The 26,062-nt window shown below is 38.5% G+C and overlaps 1 protein-coding gene across 25 annotated transcripts in view; it reads right to left on the reverse strand.

The window, feature by feature from the left end:
• The window catches only part of CDH8 (cadherin 8), a 1,221,794-nt gene that overhangs the window by 178,064 nt on the left and 1,017,668 nt on the right, over window positions 1-26,062 (reverse strand). For all 25 annotated transcript variants that reach the window (XR_014805726.1, XR_014805728.1, XR_014805725.1 and 22 more), the window contains one exon: window positions 20,633-20,752. Coding sequence is in view for 22 of the 25 variants with exons in the window: in XM_084959944.1 (XP_084816070.1) it covers window positions 20,633-20,752 (120 nt within the window). In the remaining 3 variants the exon portion in view is untranslated. The remainder of the gene's footprint in view (window positions 1-20,632; window positions 20,753-26,062) is intronic.

The raw sequence follows: 26,062 nt of genomic DNA on the forward strand, positions 1-26,062 counted from the left end.
AAGAATAATACTCCATATCTTATTGAGTCTCCGTTGTGCCAGCTCTTACACAGGTACAAAGTCTATGTGCATATAAGGCACTCAGCCCACTGGCTGGCCAAGAGTAGATATTTACCTACATAATTATCATAATTACTATCACCATCACTTCGTCTTTATTTTTCACAATCACCCAATTAGGGAACTACTGCAGTTCCTACTAAAAGATGAAGACATGTGAGCTTCAGAGTTCTTAGTCACTTGTATTCCATGAGCTTCAGCATGGTTGGGACCATGGAAGCAAATGGATAAACCAACGTCCCTGAAGCCTTTAATCTCTTGGTTCTTCTCATTATACTAACTTGCCTCCCCTACACTTTGAAGGGTCTAGATAATCACTAATCACAGACTTTAGAATATTCTGCTGGGTAAGTTTGCCTGATAGCTTCAATAATAGTCATTGCTTCCCACTTTTAATCACCTCTAACCCAGAGATATTAAACTAATTCAGGGACCTCCCTCGGGGAATTTCCAGGGATTCATGCACCCTGGTTTGAAGTATCTATACAATGTAGAAAGTAAAGGAGACACTGGTGAAGAGACTGCCTTTGCTAATAAAACTTTCCAAATTAACCAAATCTTCAACCTCAGATTTTTAGAGAAACATCTGGTTAGTAAATCCTGCTTTTGCCCATGGGTCATTGCATGTTCAGTAACAGATCACTGTACGATTTCTCCACATGAATGGATAAGGTTCCCATTCATAAAGTCTTAACAGAAGGCTTCAGAGACACTGTGTATCAATTTGCTTCCATTTGCTTTAACCTGGGGCAGAGGGGTCTGCCTACTTCCTTCTAGGAGAGGGATGGGGCCAGAAAAGGAAGGGTCTTCTTTCAATTACAATAGCTGCCACCATGGGCATCAAACATGTGCTGAGAACTTGTCCCATCTCCTCTCAAAGTAAGAATCAAGAACCTGACTAAGCACAAAAAATATTCTAGGGTTTCCTCCCACAGTCAAATTTCTATTGTGTTTTCCTTATCAGCCAAAGACCTTTATAAAACATTGACACATACAAAAGTAAAAAAGTCTGAGTACTGAAAGGAGGCATGTAATAAAAATCACTTGACATTCTGAGAGCTTAATTCATCTGAAACAATATAAGGGGCACCGATCTCTCAAGGAAACAACCTTGGATAATCCTCTCACCACTCCTTCTGAGCCTGTCTCCCCTGAATCTTAGTTGACCCGTTTAGTATCTCCCCCCAGTTCTGTTTTTGAAATCCTCCTACATTCTTTTTTGGGGCTGTAGGCTCTCTTTTTTCCCAGCAGAGTGACTTCTTTCCTTCGCATCATCTCTCAAAATAGAATTCTCCTCCTCCTCCTCTCCTCATGCCTCTTCTCAAACAATGGTGCTACGTGACTCCCTCTTCGCCAGATCCCTGTCTGTGCAAGAAGCACTGTCAGCTTCCTTCCCCTGCACAGCACCCATCCTTCCTTTTCACTCTTGCTTGTTATCATGGCTTTTAGTTTATTTTGTTCTTTCTTTTTTTTTTTTTTTTTTTTTTTTGCACCAGAATTCTTTGCACTCTTGCAGTCAATGCCTCTCAGCCCCCAGCTGAGGATCTCAGAGGGCAGGTGGCACAGAAGGCCCCTGGCTCTCTTTTGTACAGAGTCAGGGGAAGAAACAGTACGGCTAAGTAACTGACAAGGAATCAATCTGTGGTTCCACGAATATTTGTCAAGGACTACTCTGTTTTGACCACCGTTTCAGGTACTGAGGATACAGTGGAGAAGACAGATATGGGGCTAACTTCCCAATCCTTCCAAGCTAAGTGTAAAATCAGGGGGGTGGATTGCAACACACAGAGCTACAGGAAATGGGGCAACCAGGCTCACAGCTCAGTGGCTTTCCTGATTCTGGCTTTTTTTCCTTTGTGCAGCTGGGAGAGTGATACTTACCTTGCAGGGGGCGGGGGAAGAGAGAGAGACAGATACATGTCACCTGCAGGAGCTGTTCATTATCAGTGTTTCTATACATAGGACACATTTAACTATAATTAGCCCCGGACACTTGTGAATACTGAAATCCAGGCAGGAGTACACCCCACACTAGAGAGGCAGGCATTGGAGAACGGATCTCTATGTCCCTCTAGGACAGATAATTAGACGCGTATAAACAAGAGGCCATCTGACCTTCCTGGGAGGCAAGCCAGAGGCAAAACCAGTCAGAGTGGAAAGCGAGGTAGATGTTTCCAGTTAATACAGAGTTACTATACAGAGGGTTAGTAAGAGAATATTTTTTAGGGATCTTTTGTTCCCTTAGTGACAGTTGTCAAAATACATCAGAGCTCTGTTTCTTCAAATACATTAAGTGGCTTATGATTTTTACTGTCTATATTAAAAGTAAAAACTGTAACAAATAAGTACCTCTTCCTTTTTCTGCTCTGGATTTATTTTAAAAATGTATGACTTCCCCTTTCTCTTTCTCTTCCTGATTCTCATTGACCTCTTCTCGGGCCCCATTCCCCCTTCCTTTCCTTGCTGTATGCATTCTTTTTAATATCTTTGTTACGACAAATCTAAATAAAGATACATATGATGGGAATACACAGTTGGTGTGTGAATGCATGAATGAGTGAACATTGAGGCTCTCTGTCTTCTCTAAATGCCTGCTTCCTTCAATTCAGTAGGCACTCACCACCTACCTCCTATTTGCCAAGCTAAGCACTGAGGATCCTCTGTAGCAGATACCCATGGCAGGTGAAAGATGAGCTCCATCAAACTCTCAGTTGCTCATGGTTAATTACAGGAACTGAGGTTTATGTGCTGGTCTGCCGTTGACCTTTTCACAATGGAAAGAATGCAAGGCAAGATGCTGGTTCTGAGAAAACTGCAGCTTCCCTGCACATGCCACTGTGTACCGTGTAAGGCAGAATAAAATTCCATCTCCAGGAGTAAGCCCTGTGCATGCACATGAGTGCAACATACTTCAGAGAAATTGTGGGATACAGAGAAAACATTTTTGGATGATGACAAAGGCATACGTTTGTCTTTGAATCTGACGTTTATGTTTTAGGTGACTTTGAACAAGTCACCTATCCTCTCTCAGAACGATTTCCCCATATTAAATGAAGACCATGAACACTTGGTTTCTAAGATGATCAAGGGCTCGAATCAAAGAAATGTGGGCAAGGTGGCGTGGAAGACGTACTTTTGCTACTCTGTCAAAATACAGCATAATAAGTGACTCACTCAAAGTCATACTGCCAGTAAATGATGATGGAATCCAGAAATTCCCTATTCCAATTCCAATATTTCTCACCATAAGCACTAATGTGTCTAAGTAATAGTGTGTTTCTTCATGCATCCTTATAAAAAACATATATTTCCTGAAAACTATAGAACACATCAAATATATCGTGTCATAGACAGAGGCATATCATACTGATGATTACTAAGATCTGTAATTTTTTTCCCTTGTCTTTTTCTAGCAATTGTTGCAAAGGAATGTCTCCAAAGGGCTCCAAAGATATAAGAATGCTTTTGCTTTTTTTTCTGAACATCTCAGGAGTTCTTTCAATAGCTATTTGCCTGATCAGTATCAATGTGGAGAATCCTTTTTTGTTGTTTTACATATTTACAGACAAATAATATTAGACTCACTGTCTTCATGTATGCAAACACTTTGTTATTACAATGAATTCCAGGGGTCTGTTTCTGATGTGAGTGAGCTTAACATCCAAAGAAGGCTCATGTGAGAGAATCAAGAAGAGAATAAGTAGGGAGTTCCCACCATGGCTCAGCGGAAACAAATCTGACTAGCATCCATGAGGATGCAGGTTCGATCCCTGGCCTCACTCAGTGGATTGAGGATCCAGTTTTGCCATAAGCTGTGGTATAGGTTGCAGACATGGCTAGGATCTGGCATTGCTGTGGCTATGGCTGTAGCATAGGCTGGCAGCTACAGCTCTGATTCGACCCCTAACCTCGTAACCTCCCTATGCCATGGGGGTGGCCCTAAAAAGACAAAACAAACAAACAGAAACAAAACACACAAAAAAAGAAGAGAATAAATAACATCAACACTTCTTTCTTCCTTAGTGGTCTTTTGTATTTATTCTAACTCTCTCAAAACACTCCAAATAACTAATTTCTTAGCATAACTTCCAGTGGGGCAAGACAAAAGAAGCCATGTCACCCCTTTTCCACCCTCTTTAATTCTTCATCTTTACAAAAGCATGGCTAATGCCATTCAAATCAATGGCTATGGTGAGAGCACCTCTTTGAAACAGGTGTTGCACTAAGATTTGGAGAGTTAAAGATAAATGTGGTACAGTTCTCTGGTCTGGAAGAGTTCTCAGTCTAAAATAGGAGGTACTTTTATGTGGAATCTAAATACAGCACAAATGAACCTATCTACAGAATAGAAATTGACTCACAGACATAGATCTGTGACTATGGGGTGGTGGGGAGGCAATGGGATGAACTGGGAGTTAGTAGATGAAAACTATTACATTTAGAATGGATAAGCAATGAGGTCCTACTGTACAGCACAAGGAACTATATCTAATCTCTTGAGATAAACCATGATGGAAAATAATATTTTAAAAATGAAGGTATAATGTATGTATGAGCGGGTCACTTTGCTGCATAGCGTAAATTGACACCACATTGTAAATCAATTATACTTTAATAATAAAAAAGAAGATGAGGCTGGTATGAGCAAGTGCCTGCTAAAATGCAAATTCATTCCCTCCTCTTTTGAACTTTGGTATGAGTTTAAATACCGCTCTTCACCCTTATCACACAGAAATTTGTCTTCTATACGTGCTTTTTTTCTTCTTTTAGCCTCTAATTTATCTGCCCCTCTCTGTCAATCTTAATCTCTAAGGCTTTAAATATCCTCTTTTCAGTAAAAATATTCCTGTTCCAATCTTTTTCACTCCACAAACAGGTGACTAAGCCCATGTTTAGTCCCCTCAACACTTGGATAAACACTACAAGACGTTAAGAAGTGATTTTCATGATTCCTTGTTATAAAAGGATAGCCATATACTCAGAATCTCAACACCCACTGTACCCCAGGTACACAAAATATTGTGGCCATGAGCAAATCTTTTTGACCCTCTCTTCATCTGTAAAAACAGCATTGTGATATCTCTACTTGAACGTCAAATTATTAGTGAGACTTCCCCAGGCAGCCCTTCCAAAATAAGAGCCTCTCTGGGCTGGTTCCTTTCTTTCTTACTCAGTGATCAAAACCTCTGCCTACATGCATTCCAGTGCGAGTGGACAATAAACAAATGGACTTTCCTAGTTTACTGATGTTTACCAGCCTTTACAACAGTACCTGACACATAGTTGCCTCCCAGCGCACTTTAATATTTTTCAGTGACTCAATGCCTGAATGAGTATCTTTTTTTTTTTTTCATGTAAGCTTGTGAGGAATCCCGTATAAAAGTAAAGAGACAAGTAAATAGTTATCAGCAGATCTCCTCGTAAGATGTGTGGAGGTCGAACTAGAGTTGAGTTTCCCCACTTCTTCACCTCTTGCGTGGAAATCTCTGGCCACAGAATGTTCAAGAGAATGTTCAAGAACCCGAGCAGAACTGCTGCTCTACCTAACAGGGAGCTGCAGAGTCTAATGAATTTATGCCTGTAAAACACCCTGACACCTTAAGATTGAATTATGGTTGGGCTTATTCTCCCCTTATATAAATATCGCACATGTAAAAATTCAGCACCTTGACATTTATTGAAATAGTTGCATGGAAAAGTGAGACAAATTGACTCAGAGCCAGGTGTTGGCAGTCAGCATGGGAAAAGACAGTCCTTTGTCAATGTGACAACCCAACCACAAAGAGTGGAGTGGATATGCAGAAACCAGGACCTCCTCTGGGTAGGGTGGGGACTGGCTCTGAAAACTCCATTTCTCACTCAGTTGTTAAGGGACCTGAACACAACACACAGGTGAGCTTTCTGGTCCTGCATTCTAGAGATGCCCCACCCAGATAATAAAGGCGGGGTTTTTGGTGTGTTAAATGTGGACACACCTCCATTTTTCCACCCAAATCCATTCTCAAGCCAATGACCTATGTTACCAACAATTGTCACTCAAGGTGGTGGCAGTTGGCTTCATGTCATTCAGTAAGAATTCTAACTTTGGCAGGTAAGAGAATCAAGTAGTTGAGTGGAAATTATGTGCTGGACAGAGAATTTGTTATCTGGATCTTAACTTGTAAGCACTCTAAAAGGAGTTATGCTCATCCAGCCTGAACACATAAAGAGTAAGGTCTTAGGGATAGGAAATAGCTGAATGATCGCCATCAACTTGGGAATGCTGGTAACAAGGTGAACTCTTACTCCAGAGAGTCCAGGGTTTCCCACACCCCCTGGGCTGGTCTGAAATCCCAAGCCACACTGACATCCTGAATCTTTCCTTCTGTCAGAAACACAGTGACCATTCAGAGGCTTAGCTTTGTTATAAAGAAGTGTTTATATATAACACAGAGATTTTGTTTGTTTCTTTTGCTTCCTTTCAGCATATTTTTCAGTTGCTTTAGATGAAAGTCTTCAGGAACTCTTTTCCAGAGTGTAGGAGGCACATTACTTTAGAGTTCATATGAAATGTAAATAAGACAAATGCTGTTTTTAAACGTGCTTTTCCCCCAAATCTATTTTCAAATATGACAGAAAGTGATGTCATTTCAGAAAAGATCCCATTATGACAATTCTAATATTTTACAACTGCAATTTGGTAGACCTGGTGGATAGAAAATGGAACATGGTGGGAGGGTGGGGTTATTTCCTTCCAACTATTATAGAATAACTACAGATATGGATCCACAGAGTGAGAAAAACATACAACCAGTCCCACACTTGTAAACATTCTATGCATACCCAATTATTAACAATTCTTGTTCAAACAGCTGCCTCACAAGGGAATGGTTTTTAAAATACAATTGTGTGAAGTTTGCAGAACATGATTGTTAAAAATGGCTAATTTGATATGAAGTCATGTAAACTCATGTGACTTGACTCAAGTCATAGAGCAGAACTAATCCTATGAGAATGTAATAGGGCTACTTGTTTCCTGGACTCTAGGTTTTCCAAAAGGGGACTTAAGACCAGTGACGTTGATGGCAGTTCTTTTAAATTACTAAGTTTTTTAGCTCTATTGTCCTGGGCCTACTCTACAGTAAGGGCTTTCCGTTATTACTATTTCTATCTGGGGGTGCTAACTTATACTCCACTGAGGATAAGAACAAGGGAATCAGGTTTGCATTTTGTTTCATTATGTAAATATAGTCATATCATTTTCATATCTCTTTCCCAAATCTGTTTGTTATTAAATAGCACGATTAGGCGACCTCAAATCCTGTCTTTAAAAGATCCACAGGTGTCAGAGTGCAAAGGTAGCTTTTAAGATAGATAATGCCACAGCAACATTATTAAAGTTAATGGGATGGAAAGGAAAGTTCCAATAGCACTCTGTCACACACGATAAAATTTTACCGCACATAGAAACTACTTTTAAAGAAACTCTCTAGATATAAAAAAAAAAAAACTATCTAATTACGGTTATGCTTACATCTACTAAACAGTTCAATCCTGTTAACCTTACGAACACTAAAATAACTAATTTACTGTTCCGTATTTCTGCTCCTCATGGTCATATAAAACAGTCTGGATTGTAATAAAATAATCACATTTAGGATTTGAATGGGAAATTGTGCATAATCACAAATTGTAAAGTTTAAATCTCAATTTTTTTTTTTTTTTTTTTTGCTTCATTTAGAGACCCACATGCTCCTTAGTCCCTGCCTATGAAAACACAAAACTTGGGTCTCTTTTACTTACTCTGTGCACAGTACCAGGCACACAAACATCTGAAAAGTATATTTAGGAGTTCCCAGTGTGGCTCAGTAATAACAAAACCAACTAGCATCCATGAGGATACGGGTTCAATCCCTGGCCTCACTCAGTGAGTTGAGGATCTGGCATTGCCATGAGCTGTAGAGTAGACCACAGACGAGGTTCAGATGCTGTGTTGTTGTGGCTGTGGTGTAGGCTGGCAGATGCAGCTCTGATTCGACCCCTAGCCCGGGGACTTCCATATGCCACAGGTGCGGCCCTGAAAAGACAAAAAAAAAATAAAGTGTATTTAGTCTGTAAATATCGATTAAATCAGTATGGATAGAAATAATCATTTACTTCCATATTATAACCACAAAATCGCCTACGGAAATAAATGTACTCCTATTGACCATTACTTACGCTCAATTTTTTTTCCCTGAATCTATTTCACTGCAAGTGGAAAGTCCCTCCAATTCCTGAAAAATGAAGAACTGATTCTCTTAAGACTATTCTTGGCAAGAAGCACTCTTTTAGACTCCCTTACCCCAAATTCCTGAATCATCCCTATCTCTATTTATCTGAACCAATTATTCTCATTATTCAAGAATGTTCTGTTATTTTTTCCACTTTCTTTTTGTGAAATTCAATCCAACCCTTCAAACAACAATAATAATCATAAATCAACTATATCATGTCCTTGCATCATTCCTTCATGGCACTCTGAACAATAAATAGGAAAGCACTCCAACTGATGTATTTTAGCATAATTATTTAGGTTGAAATCTCTCTAGTTGTTCTGTAAACTCCAGGAAGTCAGGACCATATGTATCCCATTCATCATTTTATCCCTAAAGAGTGGAGGTGATCAATAAATACCTATTTACTCAACTGAAAATAAACATTAATATAAAATAGGGCATTAAAATATATGGGGTCTCTCTCTTCTTTTTCTTTCTTTTCTTTTTAATCTTCTGGACTCATTGGCTTTTCTCTGTTTGTTGTTTTTGTTTTTTTCCCCCAATCCTCTTCATTAGGACATGCAAAGTGTAATGCAGCAGAGCTTGAAATCAGATAGATGTGGTCAGGAAACCAGCTCTGAGTGTTACTACCTAAGTATTTACCAGAAATTAACTTGCTTAGAGCTTTTACTTCCTTTATGTAAAGTGAGGATCCTAGCACCCACATCACAGGGTCATGAAGAAAATGATAAGAAATGGCACATAGTAGATGATCAAAAAATGGTACCGTCCTTCCATTTGATTTTATAAACAGAATACAATGTACAGCATTATGTTCCATGCTATGAGAGGTCCCTGCTTCTGGAACAGGAGACACAAACTGATAACAATGATGTTATGGGCTATTCTTATGTAGCATCTACGGACACATCCTCTGTCCCTGCTCTATCATGAGCAATGTCATACCCAATGGGCTCAAACAATTGGATGATCAGATGCTAATATATATTGGATATAAGAACACAAAGATATATTCTAATCTTCCAGAGTATCCATTTTTCAAATCCAAAATTTCCTGGGATCTGAAATTGACAGCTGCTGCATCTTTCTGAGGAAGCCCATTTTTGAGCCTTGCTCATCTTTGATTTAATTGTCCTTGTTTAGTGGTTCATTTATAACAAGTTTCGTGAACAACTATCACAAGGAAGGCACAGTGCTAGACACTGGGTGCATAGTGAGAACTAGATCAGATCCTATAATTATGGTTGAAACTTTTCTTTTAAGATAGTCTTTCTTAGAGAAATGATGGTCTTTCATGCTTAAGCCCAGAGGAAACTCTCAGGAATGCTCCTGGAATTTGACTTTTAAGAAAACAGATGAAGTATTTGTATATTCCTCCTAATCCAGCTTCTCAGTGGATTCTTATCTGTACACTAGACCTATTTCAGAGAGTCCCTTTGCCTTAAGGAGGGTGGTGTCTAGTATGTAGTAACTCCTTTCTCTGAGCTTCCAATATTCATATTTTTATAATCACAGATGATATTTTATGATACTTAATTGTCTGTTTTCCAAACTAGAGCAACTTGAGTGTTAGATAATCCTTCTTTTGAGAGCTACATCTAAAGTCACACTTGGAGTTCCCATCGAGGCTCAGTGGCTATCAAATCTGACTAGGAACCATGGGATTGTGGGTTCATCCCTGGCCTCGATCAGTGGGTTAAGGATCCAGTGTTACCGTGAGCTGTGGTGTGGGTTGCAGATGCGGCTCGGATCCCACATTGCTGTGGCTCTGGTGTAGGCTGGAGGCTACAGCTCTGATTAGACCCCTAGCATGGGAACCTTCATATGCCATGGGTGCGGCCCTAGAAATGACAAACAAATAAAAAAATAAAGTCACACTTGCCACATTATATTTTTTTGGTCATGTCCATGGCATGTGGAAACTCCCAGGCCGAGGATCGAACTCATGCCACAGCAGTGCCAATGCCAGATCCTTAACCCAATGAGCCACCAGGAAAGTTCACATTTGCCATTATATTTAAAAACAATTACTGAGCACCAGTGATGTGTTCAATATAGTCTTAGGTAATCTTAACTGCTGGGGATGTAGAGTTAAGCCATAAGGATGGAAGGTGGGAAGGATGGAATTACACAAATAAAAGCTGCTATTCTATAATTGAAAAAAAAAGCAAAGGGGTATGTGTATATATGTGTGTAATGCATTTTTTAGTATATAAAGTTAATCCTTGATATTCTTAGACAAACCACATTTCTCTCTAAAATCGGTTTAAAGACACATCTTTGTCCTTTTTCACAAAGTCATAACTAGTCCAAATGAAACCCAAAGCTATATTTCAAAGGAAAAATAATATCGCCACAGAAATAGAAATTACAATTTACTTCTACAAGGACATGATGCATAGTAAAGTGAGAAAAATTCCTGATCCTACCTGGTCTACACAGGTTGGATGGATGTCATGGGGGAGTAAGTATTTGCTTTTGCTTCCACATACACCCATCCCAAAGCACCCCAGTGTGACCGAAGTTATTAAATATTGAGGAGTCTGAGTAGTTCACATTCTTTCCAGTTACCATGCAGATTCAAAGACTGGTTTCTCTAAAAATACATTCCTTTGACTCTAGCTATGGTCAGCACTGGACAGCTCCCTCCGTGCTTAAAAATTGTTCAAAGGTGTAAGGGATATGACAGTCACACTATTTTCAGCTTACTCAAGTATACATAATTGTTCTGTCTGGGGTGGGAGATTATTTTTAGTAATCATAAAACAATTAACGTGACCACAGCACTTACTCAACATACTCTACCTCCCACAAGAGACTCCAAGCAGGGAAATAAACAATTGTTAAGTCAGTGTGTGCAAGCAGCCAGCTGATATACTCACTGGGATATGAAGATTTAATCAGCAGTGAGACTAGGGAGGAACAGCATTTGTTAAGAATATCATCTATAAATAAATACTGAGCAAATGAGAATATTAATCAATAAGATATTTAAAAAGAAATTTTGCCATCATATCATCATTTAGTTGGGACTCAACAACACAGTGAGATTTAAACATATGTACAAATGGCATTATACACTTTAGATTCTTATTATTCGCTCATTCATCCATTCATGTTTTTCAACAAATATTGACTTTGATCTATATGTACAAAACACCTGTCACCTGCTTGACTTTGGCCATATTGTTAAATCTCAAGGATCTTCATAATCCTCATCTTTCATTAGATATTTTAAAATAGTTACTCCATATGTAATAGGGATTAAACAAGAGTGCCAAGACACTGGCACATGCTAGCTATGATTTTATTCAACATTCACTAGTAATCTTCGACCTGAAATGTAAGGAATCTCAGAGAGGAAATGTCTTTCTCTATATGCTCTTTTGGTCTAAAACAAACACAGACTCACAAACTGATAGTTCCCCTCATCTTTAGTTGCTCCAAACATGTATCTGAGTGTGTATGTCTGTGTGTTCAAAAAAGAAGTCTCTCTGCTTGTATTCTTTCCTTGAAAATTATAGAAACCTATGCCCCTTACTGTGTAAAGAGAATATAAATTGAATGAAGAGCGGAGGTTATCCCCACAGGTGAGAAAAGCACTCTTTGGCTCCCTCCCAAATCCTTCTCTCTATTGGCTTCATGCCTAAGTTCTCTGAGGGGAACCCCTGTTCTTCCTCCAGGAGGCTTAGAAGAGACTCCACATGTTAACAGAAGCAGCTGTACCGGCCCCTCCCCCACCCACTTGCCACTTCAGGGGAGGACCTGATCGGGGGTGTTCTGAAATTTTCAAAGTGAGTCAGCTGTGTGATTGGTGCAGATTAGCTTTTGGCCAGAACTTTAGAAAGAGTTTCTTCATCTATTAAGATGAAGCTGTCCCTGGCAACTGGTCAAGCCAGCTTCCCTCCTCTCCACATCATTCCCACCTGTAAGTCAAACTTTCAATGCCAAATCCAGGGGTTTTAATGGAAAGAATTGTCTTGTCTTTAATAATGCTGCAGTACCTTTCTATTTACCATTAATGCAAAAAAAGCTTTTGGGTTGTTCTAAGTGGGAATATCCTATTTTAAAAAATTATAATTTATTTGATTCAATAAAAACAAAAATATAAAAATAATATTCAAGACCATCTTAATTGGTGAAAATCAAAAGCACAGTATGGAGTATACGCTTTATTCTCCAATTTCATGAATGATCATTAACAGGATTATAATCGGTGTTTTTAAAAAGTGGATACTTATTCCCAAGAGGTGATGGCACTCATTCAAATTAATAGGAGTCTGAATGCCTAAATCACAGACTAAGTTTATCTAAAAAAGTCTCTTGAAGTAAAAATCTTCAGATACAATGGAGGAAGTGAAAACAACTGAATTTTTCAATATAACCCCCATATCCATTGTTGTTCTCCTGACCATATACCCCTTTGATTTCTTCTTGCTCAGAGGCCTTGTTTAACAGTTTTCCCTCCCCTACATCAATCACCTGTCACAGGACATAGTTTTTCAGGACACAGTCTTCGGTATCACTACCTTTTATAAAGTTTCTTTAATCTCCTCTTTCCATCCTGGTTGACTTAGCTGGGACTCCTCTCAATTCCTATCTCATGAATTCTGGCATGTGTCTGTCCTATGTTATCACACAATTTTGGGTTTATCATCCCCAACATTGCACCCTCAATGCCAAGAATATGACTTAACAGCATGTCGATGTTGATGAAATATCACTTCTGTGTAAATTACAAAGACATTCTCTCTGATCAAGGCATATCCTTGCATCATTTATCTGAATATTTCTTCTCAAAGGTCTGGACCAAAAAGTCTTTGGCCATTCCCTTGGCAGTAGAAATGATAATCTACGTAATCCTGATTGAAGAAGAGACCTTGTGTGTTTGTAATTTATCACTTTGGCTCAGAAGGTAGAACAATGACTCAATTCCATAAAGGCATTCCATGAAGACTCCATGTGTTATCTTGATTTTTATAAAACAGAACCATTCATTACATGGATTTTTTTTCCCCAAGGAGTATTTTTTCCTTGGCTCATTTTTACAGGTTCACTGAGACAAATGTTAGTTGTATTCAATGAAGAAAGATGGTCTGAGTTTCAAAAAAAGGTCAATGAATTAAGTTAGTTTATTTTTAAGCAGGTCATTTTTCACACTCTTGCTTGCCTGGAGCAAAGTTTAGACTATCTTGCAACTTTACCCTGATTTCTTTAGATAATTAAGCATTTATTATTCACTTGCCTTGCATTTTATTTAGACTTCCTATCTTCAATCACTTCGGATGGACTGCAACTGTTTCCTCACTGCTGGCCTCAAAGTAGTAGCTTTTTAAAGAAATGCCACATTTCCCCCTGTCTGTGCCCAAAATGTTACAAGCAAACATATGGTATTGGGGGTGGCAGGGAGGGGGAACCAAAAAAAGAGAAAACATTTATAGAATACAAATAAGCTATTTTCAGCCTTTTGAAGCTATTCACAAAAATGACAATTCAGCAACATGAGGAATAGAGCCAATATTGTATAGTAATTACAAATGGAGATTTAAAAAATTGTGGATAACTATATTATATACCTGGAACTTATACAATGTTGTAAATAAATTTTACTTCAATAAAAGAGTATGCACATAAAAAAAAGACAATTCATTTTACAATTACTACTGCCTCACATCCTATCTGACACCAAACTGCCAAGACGTATACATACATACATGTCTATGTATGAAGGAGATCTGGGCTTGCTCTCAAATTCTATAGGTCCACTTTCAAACCAGTGACAGCCCCAAGCAGAAGTCAAGTGGGGGTACAGGAGAATGTTAAAAATTGGATCCTGGAATCACAGAGACTCACTTTGAACCTTGCTTCAAACACCTCGTGCAATAAATGTATCAATTCTGACCCTCTGTTCTCTCATCAGTAACTCTGAGATGACACTAGTATCTATCTCAAAATATTGTGTGGAATAAATTAAATTAATTTGACAATGCACACAAACCCATTCAGCACACTGCCAAGAACATAATACGTGTTCAATAAATGTGGTGGTTGTCATTTCTATTCTTGTTTTCTTAGTTATTCCTGTTATTTATAATTTGATAGAGAGTTCAATTTAAAGATAGGGAAGGCATTTTGTCTTACTTTCTCCGAAACACAACTCTGTCACTTGCAAAACGGAGACAGAAACCCATCTCTCTATGCTGTGGTTTAGAAACACAATGTTATTTTCCTTTTGTTGTTGCTGTTATTATTATTACTATCACTGTGGACTCTGGAATAGGGAGGTACATTAATAAACATCCCTTCCTTCTGCAATGGCCCCAGAACCTTTCTATGTCAACATCTAATCTAGAACTAAATCTGGGCATGAGTTTATCACAGTCTCAAGGCTCATTTTTGCACATATCCAGAATAGCACTGTGTTGGCTAGACACTTAAGGCATAGTATGAGACTTGGAGATGACATGAATTTGAGTCTTAAGTGAGTCTCAACAACAATCACGTCTGAGTTTCAAATGGTGATCTTCCCACCACAGAAACAGAAGGAAGAATGGCTGGAAACCAACCTGGATTCCCTACCTGGTACATCACCCAACTTCCCAATGAGTAGTGGTGAGCTGTTTTCTTTCTCTTTATTAATTTGTTCTTCATTTTTTCCTTCCCACCCTCCCCCTTCTTAACATCCTATCTAAACTACTTATTGAAAGAACTTAGGTGCCAAACACTCTGCTAGGCATAGAGATATAAAATGAACAAATCAGACAAGCCCCATTCTTTCATGAAATAGATATTCTAGCATGAAAATTGACTTAAAAAATAAAAACAAATCAACATGCAAGATAATTAATGATTATGAGCTCAAAGATGATAAACAGAACACATGGCATATCTTTCTACAGTCTTCAGCTTATACCTAAAACAAGAGGAGGATTTCTCCCTGAGACAGAGAGCTCCACATGGCATGGCAAAAGGAAATGATTCCCTAAAGTTGGAAAGTAGCAAGCAAGAGGGAAGCAGCACTTCTCTGTTGCAAAGTCCAGAGTCTGTTCTTAGTATTCTCGTGAGGATAAAAACAAGAGGCAACAATTCATTCTTGTCTCCTATGTTCTGGTTTCCTTTTGCTTATTGAAAATATTCTAGCATAAAGGACTTCCTGAAACCGGTCAGTGAGCAATGTTCCTTACAAAGATCATGCCACTAAATGATTCTCCAGATACCAGCCCCATGTTGTAAAATTCAGCTCAGGTCTGACACTCTCTACCCAGAGACAGCACCCAGGTACACAGGTTAAATGTTTGGTGCTACATCACTACCCTCCCCTCACACTTCAGATATCAGGTCAGTCGCAAGTCCAGGCTGTCGCCTATGCTGAACAAGTGACTAAAAATTAGAGGTTCTCCTTGACCCCCCTCTTGGACTCCAGAATCCAGCTGCAAGTCTAGAATGTCACCTGTTTTTCTGGCCCATCAGAAATTCCCAAGCTCCTCTCTTTGACTTTAATTAATTTGCTAAAGTGGTTAATAGAACTCAGAGAAACATTTTATTTACTAGATTACCAGTTTATTGTAAAAGGATATAACTCAGGACTGGCCAGATGGCAGAGATGCATGGACAAAGTATGGAGAAAGGCCACCAAGACTTCATGCTTTGTCCAGGTACCACTCTCTCCAGATCTCCACGTGTTCACCAATCCAGAAGCTCCCCAAACCCAACCCTTTTCGGGTTTTATGGAGGCTTCATTAACTGGCAGGATGGATGAAATCATGGGCTTTGGGCAAATGATTCAAACTCTAGCCCACTCCCCTCCCCTCCCCAGAGGTCAGAGGGTGGAACTGAAAGTTTAAACCCTTTAATCGCAAGGATAGTTCCCTTAGCAACCAGCCATGATGACAGTTGCAAAAGTCACTTGATTAATGTAATAAAAGACACCGTTATCTCCCTCACCTCTTAGGAAATTCTAAGCTCTGTGCCAGAAACTGGGACAAAGACCAAATATACATTTCTTATTATTAATCACAATATCCAAACAGCCTTTTTCCTTCAATAAATGTAACGATTAGAACTTCCACTAGCAATTTTTGGTGAATTCTGTGCATATGCTAGTTTTGTGTATTACTCTTTTAAGTAAACATCACATTCTCAACGTGCTCCCTTTTGTTTTTGCCACATGTTGTGGCATCCACAGAGGCCCTCTACCTGGATTTCTCCTCAAGAAAGAACTCACCAGGAAGTTCCTGTTGTGGCTCAGCAGAAACAAACCCAACTAGGATCCATGAGGATGGAGTTCAATCCCTGGCCCCACTCAGTGGGTTAAGGATCTGTTGTTGCCATGAGCTGTGGTGTAGGTCACAGGGGCAGCTCAGATCTGGTGTTTCTGTGGCTGTGGAGTACTGATTCGACTCCTAGCCTGGGAACTTCCATAAGCCGCAGGTGTGGCCCTAAAAAGCAAAAAACAAAACAAAACAAAACTTGCCAAAGAGTGCAATCAGCTGACACCCTCCAGCTGAGGCATCTTTAGGATCAGTTTTAAAATTCAAGTGAAGGCCCTACTCTTCCCAGGCACATCCCAGCCAATGACTGCACATGGCAGGTGATAATAAAGCCTGGTCATTTTTGTGCATCATGGGAGTCTTTTTAAGATAATTTTGTCTTTTTGTCCTTTTTAGGGCCACAGCCACAGCATATGGAAGTTCCCAGGGTAAGGATCTCATTGGAGCTGTAGCTGTTGGTCTATGCCAGAGCCATAGCAACTCAGGATCTGAGCTGTGTCTGTGACCTATACCACAGCTCACTGCAATGCTGGATCCTTAACCCACTGAGCGAGGCCAGGGATGGAGCCCGCAACCTCATGGTTCCTAGTCGGATTTATTAACCACTGAGCCATGATGGGAACTCCAAGAGAAATTTTTATTCCTGTTTCGCCTGTGGGGTTTTGACAGGTTGCTGTCAAGTCTGCACTGCCTTATCCTAATCCCTCTCCTCCAGACTTGCTTGGGTATCAGATCTTCATCTTTGCAGTATGGTGGGCTTCCCTGCCTAATTCTCTCCATCTCTGATAAGGAGAGAATGTTTGTGTCCCTCCCCAGATTCATATGTTAAAACGAAACCCCCTCTGATGGTACTTGGAGGTGGGGGCTTTGAAAGGTAATTAGGTCATGAGGTGAAGCCCTCATAAATAGTATTAACGTTCATATAAAAAGAGACCAGAGAGTTAGCTTGCTCTTTTTACAGGAAGATAGGAGAAATCGGCCTCTGTCACCCACAAGAGGGTCTTCCCCAGAACCCAACCATGCCAGCACCCTGAAGACATCCACCCTCCAGAACTCTGAGAAATAAATTGCTGATTCTTATAAGCTACCCAGTTTATGGCATTTTTGTTACTGCCGCTGAAACTAAGACAGTGCTTCTTCTATCTTTCACAATCTTAACCCCCCAATAAGCTACGTGTTCTCCTTACTCCACCTCAAAGTCAACTTCCTAAAGGACACAAATGATACACATCTTTTGGTCACCAGAAAGGGTATTTTCTTTCCCTTTGCTTACAAAAAATAAAAATAAATAAAAAATATTTAAACGCTTAATGGCCTTTGTACATTGTTCCTATATTTTCTAATGCAAAATATTAAAAAATATTCCTAGTTTCTGTGTTTATACCCTCCTCCACTGCATGTACACACACACTCACACATTCATACCAACCTCAGTCTTTTTTAATAGAACAAAGGCCTTAGAGATAGATAAATTTGGACTATCTAGGAACAACTAACACTGCTATCATTTGAACATATTCAAGTGTAATTATATAAGCATTTACACAATAATGTTTATATTTCATTCATACCTATTGATGTTTTATCTAAAGAACTTATGCTGATTGTATTGATTATTAAATTTAGCCTCTCTTTCTGTATCACGTCTGCTTTATTCAAAAACCTCATGTTCACTCAAATAATATTTATTAAGCAACTATTAGGTACGTTCTTCAATATCATTTCCTTCCATTACATTTTCCACAACAGTACCAGCATAAACTTTCTAAAATAAAAGTCAGATTATTTTATATCTGTCAAATTGGAAATAAAAGCTAAAATGAATGTGTTGAGATAAATATTAATTATGCTAAATAAAAATGTAAATATTAAATGTTGCTGACAACATTTAATTAAGCAAAAGGCAATATATGTCAATGAGATTTAAAATTACCCAAATCTTCTAACTTAGTATGGGACTTTTATTATTTACACTTCATGGTAAGTTATCTTAAGATATAAATTATTTAAGTAACATCAGCATGCTTCCTTGTATTTATGTCGAAAAAAACAAAATCTGCCTTCCAAAATGGATTGTGAGATGCTTGCAAGCTGAGATTAGCCTTTGTGAGTTTGTCTCTTTATATTTAATTTAGTACATGGCATATAGTGAATGTTGAATGGACAGCCGCTGAATTAATATCCATTGCTGATCCAAAGGCACAAACTTCCAATTATAAAGTAAGTCCTGGGGATATAATGTTTAGCATGGTGTCTACAGTTAATAATACTGTGTCATGTATTTAAAAGTTACCAGCCGAGTAGATTGTAAAAAGTTATTATCATAAGAAAAAAAAATTGTTAACTACGTAAGGTGATGGATGTTAACTAGACTTATTGAGCTAATTATTCCACAATATATTTGTATTATCCAATCTTTATGTTATAAACCTGAAACTAATATAATGTCATGTACCAATTATATCTCAATATATTACACTGTAAATGGTGAACCAAAAGATTCAAGTCAACCAACAAACAGCCAAGGAGCAAAGGCAGGAGCTGCTCAACTTCACTTTAGCAGTGAATACATTTCTGTTTCTGCAGAAGCCACTCTACCATAATTATTGCCTTTGAAAAGTGAAGTTCAAAGGTATCTGACAGAGGCTTTGAAATTAAGGACCTGGGTGTGAGTCAACTCTGGTCCTAACTCTCACTGGAACTTTGGCCAAGGAATAAGACATCTTTAGACTTTTTCTTTTCCCTTAAACTGCAGAGCTGACTTACCTTCTCTGCCACTTCCTCAGGGCCTACAAAGGGCACAAATGAGAGGAAGTTTATGGCAGACTTCTCTCATCACTGAGGAAGAACACATAATTATGCCCCTTAATTAATGTATTTTACAAGAGTTCTTTCCTATTTTCAAATCTAAATTCAATTTTAAGCCATGACCTATTTATGTATAAATGTACTTTTCCTCCCTTTTAAATGCATGAGGATTTCACTCTTTGAATTAAAAAAAAAAAGCCAAGAGGCTTTAAATTTTTTATTTAATTAATAATTGACTTAATGGTAAGACATGGAAATTCATCTCAATTTTGCTGAAAACTCATGAATCAAAGAAACAATATATGTATGTGCCTGCATATTGAATTTTTCTATTTGGAAATCTGCAGACAAAACCACCAGATACAGGGGAATAGTACATACAAAAGATGGTGTTATTTATAACAGTTTTAAAACGGGCTACCAAAAAACCCGAAGATTATAAGAAGTCTGGCAAGATGGCTTTACTTTCCTACCACATTGCTAATGTTAAAAAATAAAAGACCTGTTCTCATTGAAAAAAACTGTTATTTTATGGACTTATTTTCCAAATCGATAAAAAGTGGATTTTTTTTTTGTTTCACTTTTTAGATAATGTATTTCCTATTTGTTAAAATCCGATCACTAGACTCAGGATATTGGCTAGTTTTAACATTGGCAAAAATAATCATTGCTTCATAAGAGTTCTAGTGGGTAGTTATCAATATCCTGTCTTACAAATGAGGTATCAAATAGCCAATGGGATGACATCCATGCATAGAATGATCATTGCAAGTTGCATACTGCATGTTTAATATTTATGGCTTCATCTGATATTCCTTGTAAGACTATGAAGAAGGTTCCAAACCCACTGGATATATGTGGAACTGAAACTTAGAATGATTTATAAATGTTACCAAGCAACAAGCAGCACATAAGTAACTGTATTCATTCTTAAATCTGATGTTTAAGTTGGCCTGATGTATAAGGGCATTTTCCCCCAGGGGGGTGAAAAATGGTGCCAAGCTATCTGTTAACAAGATGATATTCTACAAAAGATCTGCAATTCATTTTAATATGTATCAAAATGATTGTCAGGCTTGCCATGAGCCTCACATTGCATGGAATAACTCATTCAAATATTATTGATCTAGGCAGGGAAGTACTTCACCATAACATTTCATAATCCAAATCCCCAAAAAAAGGCATTTCCCTAAGGCAATGACATGGTAAACAGAATTCAAAATTTAGGCCACAAACCTGTTTCAGGCTCAATGGAAAAATAAGGCTGTCCTTCCAAGATACTATAAACCAACTTTGCACTGTTTCCATAAACTGGGTCATCAGCATCGGTGGCTGTTACATTAGTGACAGATGTACCTAAAAAAAAAGAAAAAGAAAAAGAAAAAGAAAAGGAAGAGAGAGAAAATAATAATTAACACATTATTCTTTGCCAAGACCTAAATTTTGTCAAACATGTTATACAGAAATCCATGTATGGGAATAAGGAGGAAAAGAAATCTCTTTAAAAATATGGAGATAAACTGTTCTATCACAACCTCAACAATATACAAGTCTTTTAAAAGAAAGAGTATTGCTAACTTGGAGTACTATATAGAGATAGCCCTTTTAGAACCCATATTATTGAAGATTCCTTTGTAGTTTCCATTTTAAAGATACCTATCAGATTCATGTGAGCTTAGAGAATATGAAAAGGAAACACATCAAAGAAATATGAAACATAAGGTTAATAACATGATAGATATAACATGTAGCATTTAAGTTTTGCAAAAGCACAACTGAATGTACCTAGAAAACCTGACTGCTGAAAAAAAAAGCTGCTGTACAAAAATATCAAAGGAATATTTGATCCCATCTTATTTAATTCCTCAGAATATAAAATTATATTGGAACTACCCATTAATCAGCTTGTTTAGATCATTGGGCCTGTGGATAATAGCATCAAAACCTTTTTTTCCCCCAGATTAATTTTCTATTTTTATTCGCTCGATCATTTTGCAAATGAGCACATTCAGCCTGCCTCATAGAAAGTACATGTATATAAACTATATAACATAATCTATTATGTCTATGCATATATACACTTTGTATATGTTGTGTATATATGTATTTGTGTGTGTGTGCATGTGTATACATGCACAAATACATGCAAGAACAATCTATACTCAAAAAGCTTGCACTTAAATGGTGGGAGAGAAGAGGGGGAGAGGGACCAATATACCTAGAAAGTCACCTGAAGGCAATAGCATCACATTTGCATCCCCCATTTAGTTCAGCCCAAACTGGATATGGTGGGGAATAGCTTTCTGAGAGGCACAGCATTTGAGTGGAAATTACAAAAGACAGGTAGCATTTAAACAGGAGAAGAAGGGCAGGGAAGGAGTTCTAAGCAAAAAGTCAAGCATCCGTAAAAGCAAAGTATTAGAGACTAGGGAATTCTGGGAATTGCTGAACGTGGGGAGACACTGGGGAAGTCTGGTGTGGTAACAAGAATCACGTTCTATGAGGGCAGGGTCAAGGTCTTCCTCATTTAGTAAGTGACATATAATAACTATCAAACATGTATTTGCTAATGGGATGAAAGGATAAATGAATACATTCTCCGGTGGTTGAATGAGGAAGAATAGGTAAATATCACAAATAAGTTTCCTAGAAATGCATTCTAAGATAAAAATTCTTGAATTTTTACTGAGGAATCTCTTTGATTGATAACTGTGGGGAAGTGAAAAGGACAAGGAGATTGCAAAGAAGGGTCAGGTGGACTGTGATGCGGTTACAACAAAGACCTCAGTGGACTCCTCTCTAGACCTGGGATGTGACAGAAGAACCATCCAGGGCTTTCTACACCAGCACTGACCAGTTACTAGCTGTGGGAAGCCTGTCCTGAGGATGGAGGCTTGGCCTTGGTCCAGGCAGCTCTCTTCAGCCGAGGGATCATCAGCCCTGAGCTGTCGATAGTGAACACTCCCAGCAGCTAAGGGAAGAGTGTTTTAAACCTAAAGAGACTTGAAAGTGGATCTAAGAAGCATTTCTCTTTGCCAAAACAAAGTAGAACTTTTGCAAGATCTTGCCCATCAAAATCTTTGGGAAGTATTTCTATTACGGTCACTGGATAGGACAGTGTAACAGTGGTATCTGTCGAGGCTTCTATCACACTGTTAAAGTGGAATTTTTACTCAGAATGATGATTCAGAAGTTCTACAAAAATCTACAGTAAGAAATTAAAAAAACATACTTGGAGTGTTGGTTGTGTAATACATCCCACCAGACGCTGGGAACAATATCCAAAAAAATAAATAAAGAAAGAATCACTTTCACAAGTAGCTCATCAACTAGCAGGTGAAATGAGCACATAAAAGTACAATATTTGCAGTTATTTGAATATTGAGTGGGATGGAGAAGAGCTGGAGGAAAAACATTCCAGGTGAGAGGAGTATAGTAAAATAAAAGTGACTAGATTTCTCTAGGAGGAGAGATGACTGTAAAAGTCAATCATTAAAGCTGAGGTTGGTGACGCAAGCTGAGAACAAAATACAAGTGGCATGCGAATGTCAAGATGGGGTGGGGTGGGATACTAGCTTCCTTCTGTAGGAAAGAGAGAAGATACTTCAGGTAAAGACCAACACTATGTTGCCAGACTCTCCACTAAAGCTCCCAGATTCAACTGGAGGCAGAAATATAGAAAATGAAGAGATCAGACAAGTTATGAGGTTTATAGCAATAGTCCAGTTACGAGATGAGAAAATGCTGACACTAAGTAATGACAATAAGTGTAGATTTCAATGCTGATTTTCTTGTTTCAGTCCCTGCACTAAGTTTATATGAAACAATCACCTGAAGGTACGCTGAGTAAGTGGTATACGAGAACTATTTTTCAAACTTTTCTCTAAGTCTAAAATTAGTTCAGGAGTTCCCATTGTGACTCAGGGGGTTAAGAACCCAACCAGTATCCATGAGGATGCAGGTTCCATCCCTGGTCTCACTCAGTGGGTTAAGGATCCCGTGTTGCTGCAAGCTGTGGTGTAGGTTGCAGATGCGGCTCAGATCTGGTGTTGCTGTGGCTGTGGAGGAGGCTGGCAGCTGTAGCTCAGACTCAACTCCTAGCCTGGGAACTTCTATATGCTGCAGGTGTGGCCCTAAAAAAAAAACAGATAAAAATAAAATTAGTTCAGAAGTTTTAAAAAATGAATCGTGGAGTTCCTGCCATGGCACAGTAGGTTAAGAATCTGACTGCAGCAGCTCAGGTCTCTGCAGAAGTGAGGGTTCAATCCCTGACCTGGTGCAGTGGGTTAAGGATCCAGCATTGCTGCAGCTGTTGGTGAGAGTCAATCCCTGGCCCGGGAACTTCCATATGCCATGGGTATAGCCATAAAATTAAAACAAAAAACAAAAATGAAACACACACACAAAAACTCAAGAGTTACTGAAAGAACTGTGTTCAGAGACTGATCCAGAAAGGGTAAATTCTTCCATGCAGAAGACCATGCAGTAATTTTTTATTTTCCTTTGTTTTGTTGTGTTGCGTATTTACCTTGGTTTTTTGTTGGTTTAGAAGAAATGTTTTTCTCCTGTTATGAAGTAACACATTATCAGAAAAATAAAGTCAAGCGCTATACACTATCACGGTAGGTTAAAGAGAATGAGCATTCCATACCAGTCTTTGTTTAGGCTAGAAAAAGAGAAATGAATGGAGTAAAAAAACTTTCAGAGTCAATAAAATTATCTTCTAGTGGGGGGCTCAAATTAGAAATGCCTTAATGCACAGAGAAAATAAAGGCATAAGGCTCGACACTGACATGAACAGAATCCCTGTCAATATATTGTGGGATGGGTGTACTCGGGCACAGCAGTGTTAAGAGTTTCACAGATGGAATAGTTCCATGTGGACTGTTCTGAGACAAGGACCTCTGTCTCTTTGGGCAAATCATTTACCTTGTCTTAGCCTTGGATTCCACATCTATAGTGAATATTAGAGTTACCGGGAGGGCCAAGCAAAATAATATATGTAGGGGTTAGTACAGAAATGAACATGTGCGAAGCCTGTGAGCACCAACTCTGCTTACGTATGAGAATCTAGCTTTGAAAAATACTTAGACCCCTGGGGTTCCTTTCAGGTCCATGGGGTGGCAATTAACAGCAGAGTACTTTCCAGCCTTCCCAGGCAATTCTGATGTAAAGCCACAGTTCAGAACAAATGGAGTGGGCACCAGACTTTTCAAAACTGAACTTCCCCCCTTCTCCAGAGAAGCAGTAATTTCTACCCTGATTACTTTGAAGAACTCTTGCTCAGATTGTGTATAAAATGAAGAATTTTTCAACCATTCTTACTGTATACACAGCCATGAAGATTATTTCTTGTTAAACACAAGTTGGAGATAACTCCTTGGGTAGTTCCCATTACAAAACAGATGAAGATCATATTATTTCTATTGGTTAATACACATTGATATTATAATCATTACTATTTGCTTTTTAGGGCTGCACCTGTGACATATGGAAGGTCCCAGGTGAGGGTCAAATCAGAACTGTAGCTGCCAGCCTAGACTATAGTCACAGCAACGCCCGATCCAAACGGCGCCTGTGACCTACACTGCAGCTAATGGCAATGCTAGATCCTTAACCCACTGAGCTGGGCCAGGGATCAAATCTGTGTCCTCACAGATGCTAGTTGGGTTTGTTACTGCTGAGCCACAATGGGAACTCCATAAATGGATATTATCTTATTATGAGAAGTCACTGTCACATTACCGAACACTGAGGCAAGAGTAGGGGACGAGATTTCCATCGATCACATACTCCAAGATTCAGGATTTTTTCATATGCAAAAACAGTAATTTTTATTTCTCAAACCTTAAAGTTTTATGTGAGGATCAAATGAGACAACAGTAAGTATGGAGTAATGGCTGAGAAGATAAATTTGGAATCAAGCTGTCTTGAACCAGAACATTTGTTTTATATTCCTTTCTCAACTTTTACTAGTTCTCTGTTCTTGGCCAAGTAACAAAATTTCTCTAATCTCAGGTCCTTTAATATGTAAAAAATGGAAGGTGATAGTAATTGTTATATACCAGGCTCCTTGAGATAATTAGCTATAATAACATGCAAAAGGTATAAAAGATTTATTTGCACAGTATTTCTGAGAGCTTATTATCACTACTATTACATGTACATTTTGTGTATGTACATGAGAGATTGAATAATAAACTAGTCTTTTACAATTTTAAGTGGTGATGGATGTTATAATTTATAACTAAGTATAATATCATCTAGTCTTTTTTTAAATTTTTACATGCAGTGGAATAATATTTCCAGGTTTTTAATTTTTTTTTCTTTTTATATGGAAGTTCCTGGGGTAGGGGTCCAATCTAAGCTGCAGCTGCCTGTCTACACCACAACCACAGCCACACCAGATCCCAGCCGCATCTGTGACCTACATCACAGCTTATGGCAATACCAGATTCTTAACCCACTGAGTGAGGCCAGGGATTGAATGCACATCCTTACAGAGACAACTTCATGTCCTTAACCGACTAAGACACAATGGGAACTCAAGTCATTTTAATAGCAGCTTATTTCCTCACATTTGGAAGGGGAAACACATTCCCAAATGTAACAATATGTCCACATCCTTAATAAGAAAGTGACTTTGAAAAGAACACGCTCACATGC

Source organism: Sus scrofa, chromosome 6, assembly GCF_054392235.1.
Source record: "Sus scrofa isolate SSC_HxYL_T2T_F1_AM1 chromosome 6, Sscrofa_HxYL_maternal_Yorkshire_Landrace_v2.0, whole genome shotgun sequence".
In the NCBI taxonomy this organism is placed as follows: domain Eukaryota; kingdom Metazoa; phylum Chordata; class Mammalia; order Artiodactyla; family Suidae; genus Sus; species Sus scrofa.